We start from the raw sequence: 6,000 nt of genomic DNA, 5'->3' as shown, positions 1-6,000 counted from the left end.
TACATGGATTACATTTTTCTACCACTATAATCTTAAAGATAAAAAGTAGGCTTAAATTATTTGCATGAGTACATACATTTGTTACTATTAAAAAAAGCACAGTATAAACACCTGATTAAATATAATGTATGAGTATCTCAGTTTGAGCTACTATATATGGATTGCTCCTAGTTGTGTAATATACAAATTCATCTCAGAGTTGATTGCTTCTCCTGGCACATCTCCTTACATTCACCTACTGTCTGCAATTTGGTTTTCATAACTTGCAGTATTTGGAATGGAATAGGATCAAGTTGCTGGTTTTGACTTCTACATCCAAAACTGCATTTCTGCCACCAAAAGGAACCCTCCTGCACCAAGTAACAACCCACAAACAGCAATTACAAAGCAGTCAGTTGTCTAAGATGTTTAGATACTTTATCAAATAGATTTAAAACATATTTGATATACACTTGTGTATTTAGTTAAAATTCTTTTCTTTAGTAATACCCATAAGCTCCTTTTTTTGAGTGTCTATCCTTATGCTAACTGTAAGGCTGGATACAAGATAAAAGCTACCTCTCTTGAAACCAGGGAAATAGAAAAGCAATCAAAACTGAGTCATACACTTGTCAAAATGTTCCTGAAAGAATTCTTAAATGGTAACTACCCAGAAGTAAAAACAGAACCCAAATTCTAGCAACACTGTCCTATTGCAGAGGTTAGTACAATGCATCCAAGATTAATTCAGACTACCAAACAGACAACTAGAAGCTGCAGTAAATCTGGCAAGCAGTAATTAAAACATATCTGAACAAGTTTATCAATTATTTAACACAGTATTTGAGTATGGACAATGTTAGATCTGTATCATGACTCAGATACACTTAAGCAAAACACCCAAAAAGACAAGTCGGCAGTGGGTAACCAACTAACTAAGTATATACAATCCAATTCCATTTGTTGCTTAAGGTTGAGTTGTGGTACCAGTACTACATTATACAGAAGCATTTTTTGCTATTTAATACACGTAACTTTAGCAAAATTTGTATAAGTCCTGGAAACAGGTACAACCTCAAGCACCACTCTGCAACTACAACTTCAAATTGGTCACAGCAGCAGGATGATACAAAATATGATCTTGTTTACACTGAGGTGTCAACAATTTAAGTGTAGGAAATTGTAACTTCAGTATTTTCTTTAGTAACAGAAGCTCAAAAGTTTCAGATAATGAAAGAGTAAAATCAATATGACATTCAGTGCAATAATATTTAAAAAACCCAACAAGTAAGTGCAGCTTTGGGCTGCTGGGGAAAATACTATTTATTATACATTTAAATACAAATTTGAAATGTGTTGTGGACACATCTGCGGGGTTACAGGTAAAAAAAATATACAAAGTTGTGTTCTGCATCTCTCAAGACTGACACTTCAGAAAAAATTTCACAAAATACCAAGCAAGAGTTCAGCTTTGTAAGAACAGACAAGGTAATAACGCATAAAATTTTTTGCTTTGTTCCCTCCCTGCATAAAGTACCTACAGTCTGTAAACAGCCTTTAAAAGTGTTAATAGCTTTAAGGAATGTGTAATCACAGTTCATATGGATTCATCCCAGAAAGAATTATAATGCTACACAGTAGTTTCGTGTTTCCATAACCCAGTTCTAATATTACCAGTACTGTCTGCAGTGAGCAAAGGTCCATCCTGTCCACTGCTTTTAAGTCCATTCTGGACGGCTAAATTTAACCCATAAGATTTTTGTTGGTTTTCAAGTTCAGCCGCTATTGGTTTCCTTAGAATATCTTTTTTGTTGTTGGTAGCTATTGTTTTCTCAGTATTTCTGCTACTTTTTGGAAGTGTACTGCAAGCATCACTGCTGTCTTGTTGGGACTGGTTATACTGACGTTCTCTGTATGCCATATAGGCTCTTCGGCTCCTCGAGTGGCCCTCGCTGTTGCTCTGGCGAGTTTTGGGTAAGCCATTCTGCACACTTCCTTCCACGCTCGTGGGAACGTCATAGGCATATTCCCTCAACACTGCGAGCCTGCTGGCACGATGGCCCTTGCTCCTGTTCTTATGGTGCCGGCTTGGGTGTCCGTTTGTCCGAAACTGTACCTCCAGTGGAGCTACGTGCATTTTGATATCATTATCTACTGAATGTTCAGTGAGACTGTTATCAAGTTGAGGACCTGTGTTCAATGGCAGAGAAGTAGGGTGGCACTGAGCTGCTGCAGCTTGTAAATTAGTTAGTTTGCAACCTTGAGAGGAATTTTTTAGGCTTGAGGCACTTTTATTTGTGCATGAGGATTCTGCACTACTGTTGGTGCATTTCGGGGCCTCTCCGTTGGTTCCACTGGAACTGGAAGGTGGCACATTTACTTGCACTGAGTATGTACTCCTTCCTGGGCAGCAAGTTGTTATCCAAGCATGCCTGACATCTTCCCTGTTAATGCAGTGGTGCACCATAAGAAAGGCACTGAGACTTAAACATGTTGCCCCAAAAAAACAGCTGAAGATCAGGTCCATAGGATAATACAGGGAGATGGACAGAGCTCCAAAGATCCACAGCGTAACATACAAAACCAAAGTAAGGCCCACTCCCAGAAGCTGTGCTTGAAAACTGTGCTCGTTCTCCAAAGCAGACGTGGACACCAGGGACACTGACAATGAATCCTGATGGGCCAGTTCCCCGTGTTCGTTGGTGGCCAGACGCTGCTGCTCCTCGACGGGTTCCTTCAGCTCGTATTTGCGTTCAGGGTGACGCTTTAGTTGTATGAATATGCTGAGAAAATACATACAGTTTATGAAAATTATAAAACTAGCAGGTCCATAAAATGCTCCTAAACTAGGTTCCCAAGCCATCCAGCAACTGCAAAAGAAACAAACCAAAGAATAAATTAATATCTTTGCACAAGTCACTTATACTTCTTCAGTTCATTGAAATGACCCTGTCTGTGCTACATTTTCTGGAAAAATCAGAATTAATTGCAACAAGTATTCAGAGACAAGCAAGCCTAAGGAATCTTATGACAGAGCTCTCACTTATAGGCTACTTACTAAGGCGCATTAGGTCTGCTGCCGTAATTTCGGATGTTTGCTGCAGCTGTTATTCCACAAACTATGATAGGGATCCCTCCACCAATAAGGTAGAACCTAAAAAATAAAACCAGTTTATCAGTAGCTGCTTAAGTGAAATGGATTTTTTCCAGTCACTATGAAGGAAATGAGAGCTTTCCAGGATTTGGAAATACACAAGTTCTTTATGAAACTAAATAGGGTGCATCAGGTTTGGGCTTTGGTAGCATCAATTGTTTTCTAAGTCTTCCCCAGTACAGTTTTTCTCCTCCTGCTGTAAGCTGCCTCTCTCTCACAGCTGTTCACTCCCACCTCTCACTCACAGACACTGAACAAAAGTATACAGTGTTATAAGGAAGAAGCACAAGCTGTCAATCAGAAGTTATAAACTGCTGGAAAAGAGTAAGGAAACTTAGAATGAAAATACTAAGTGGTATGTCCTGTTCCAGAGGTGAACTTGCCTAATATTATATACACTGTTACTTGAAATTTTTTTGGGTGGAGGGGTTTGGCATATGGCAGTTGTTTTTTTTTTTTTTTTTATTTTTAATGGACTCTGTAATTTTACAGTATATAGTTCCTGCTTCTCTGTGGTGGTATTAATGAAAACTGTATACTTTCAAGAAGAAAAAGGGCCTATGTTGTTGGAGTATCTTACTTTTCATTCTGATTTCTATGAATTCCCATTGAATTCATTAGGGGCAGACCAGTAATTACTGATAATCAAAATCAACAGCACTCAGTCCCGCAGCTTATACTAATCCAGTCCAAATTCCGATCAGAACACACAAGTGAAAGCTCCTACTGTGACATGCGGGTGAGCGTTTGTTTTTTATCAACAGGAGACACCTATTATGGTGGTCCTGGACTTTTCCAGTGCATTTCTGATAATTCACCAGAAATAACTCTTCTCTCACTTGAGACACAAAACAACAGTCTAAAACAAATTATGACTTTCTTGGAAAACAAGATGAACTGAATTTATTATTTAGTTGCTGAATCCTACAAAGATCAGATTCTGACATTGGTGTATTCTGTATCTTGATGCAGCAATCAGGAGCTGGCCAGATAAAACAAATCTTTGTACAGGTACTGCATTGTGGGCAGTTTTATTTTGAGACTAAATTTAAAAGACAACTGAAAAAAAAATTCTTCGGTGGCCCTTCCATACAAAAACATCACACATCTATCTGACTGAGGAAATTCCTGATCTGTAGGAAGTTGGACACTGAGAAAGTCTGAAAAATATAAAGCATGTTTGCTCTGTTCTTGTCTTGGATACTTGTCTGTGGAGCTACTGCCAGTGTCAGAGATGAGGTGTTCAGACCTAAAAAAGCAAGTTCATGTATGTCTGTGTAGAGCTGAGCCTGTGAGGCTGGTAATTTTACTGCAACATTTTCCAGAGGAGAAACTTCATAACAAATAATAAAGGATAAAAAAAATGCTTGTATGTAGTACTGAAAATGATACTTGAAGATAATCAGAAATGCACTTCTGTTTTTCTGCAGTCTCTGTACTTAAAAAATCAAGCTCTTTAAATATTTGCCTGCAACTAATCAAAGTTAATCAGTTTCTGCCACCTTGTGGCGAATTTCAGTGTAGCAGTTTTAATTAACATGCAGCAGCTCAGGAGGCAACGTGAACAAGCTATGTCAGTATTTTCTAGTAAGAACATTTCACATAAGTGAATTTAATAGATAATTAGTTTGTCTCATTTGTGGGATCTCAGAAATGAAAATTCAAGGAGGAATGCCTCACAAAGAACACTATTTTCATTTGATTATGAGTGATAACCCTATTTTTCAAATAATTTGTAAACAATCTTTGGAAAACATATTAAACTTTATTTACTTAAATTGCAGTGTTTGTTAATTGTGGTAATAGTTCTCCACATTCTTTCTTCTGACAATTTAATGGGTTGTGTTGCTATCTAAAGTCCTAATGGTCCTGAAGTCAAACTTTCAGTGGTGATGCTGAAACACTACCAATTTTTTAATTTACAAATCAGCAACCCAGCATTGCATCTGAAACACACCAAGACCAAGTCTTTCAGCTCATCCTCCTTAACAAAACACTGAGAAACAGAAAAATCTGAAAGGAACTTTACAGACCTTGAGAGAACCGAAGAATAGTGACTTATTACATATTCTGGTCAGAATATAAATGTAGCAACTTGGGAAATACAGAGCCACAGAAACAAACAACTCACCTCAGCATAGGCCTGGGTGGAGGAGGTGGCTCATCAGGATCTTGACACCTTTTGGTTTTTTTGGTTACCTGCTTGTAAATATTACGAGATGTCACTCCCAGCCACAGTACTGTTGCAAGAGTGGAATAATGGAGAATTATCCCAACCTTAAAACAAAAATAGACAACAAAAAAACAATTAACCCCCAAATATTTCCTTTCTACTGAGTTATTATAGTAATCATTAAACCCACAAATCAACATAAAGCTGAAATTTTCAAAAGCTCAGTTCAAGAGAAAAAAACCCCCTCTTATTTTATATGACTGTTCTAAGTGTCAAGTCATTATTGTTTTAAAAAAGAATAAAACATGTAACGCAAACCCATGCATGGAAAACTTAATAACAGGGGAAAAACTGTTTCAGATTACATATCAATCATACGCTTTAGGAAACTGTATTTTACAAAAGACTTAATTAAAAATGTCCTGTGTTACAGATATTATTCAAATTGAAACAAGTAAGGGAACAGCAAACTCTCGATACTGTGACAACTATGGAGCAGATGGCAAAACACAGACAGCCAACATTCATCAGAGATTTTAACATAATGCAAAGATAAAGAAAGTGTATTAGCTGTTTAACCAGCCCAAACATTAATGCAAACTCTGCTCAACAGGGGAATCTCCTTGTCCGGTACTGCCTTATTCACAGGCCAACACTGCCATGACAGCACATGCACGTAGAAGGGGTAACACTT

The 6,000-nt window shown here is 37.6% G+C and overlaps 1 protein-coding gene across 2 annotated transcripts in view; it reads right to left on the bottom strand.

Annotated features, from left to right (window-relative positions):
* Positions 1-400: 400 nt before the first annotated feature.
* Positions 401-6,000, bottom strand: part of ADGRA3 (adhesion G protein-coupled receptor A3) — a 55,458-nt gene continuing 49,858 nt past the window's right edge. For both annotated transcript variants that reach the window (XM_042053012.1, XM_042053013.1), the window contains exons 17-19: positions 5,265-5,410; positions 3,038-3,133; positions 401-2,849 (exon numbers count right to left, since the gene is read on the bottom strand). In XM_042053012.1, the coding sequence (XP_041908946.1) occupies positions 1,610-2,849; positions 3,038-3,133; positions 5,265-5,410 (1,482 nt within the window). In that variant the 3' untranslated portion in view covers positions 401-1,609. The remainder of the gene's footprint in view (positions 2,850-3,037; positions 3,134-5,264; positions 5,411-6,000) is intronic.

This window comes from Corvus kubaryi, unplaced genomic scaffold (genome assembly GCF_017639235.1).
Source record: "Corvus kubaryi isolate FWS band 111438036 unplaced genomic scaffold, C.kubaryi_AGA036_p1.0 split1-131, whole genome shotgun sequence".
In the NCBI taxonomy this organism is placed as follows: domain Eukaryota; kingdom Metazoa; phylum Chordata; class Aves; order Passeriformes; family Corvidae; genus Corvus; species Corvus kubaryi.
Note: the sequence above shows the minus strand (reverse complement) of the source record. Positions and strands in the feature narration are given on the sequence as shown.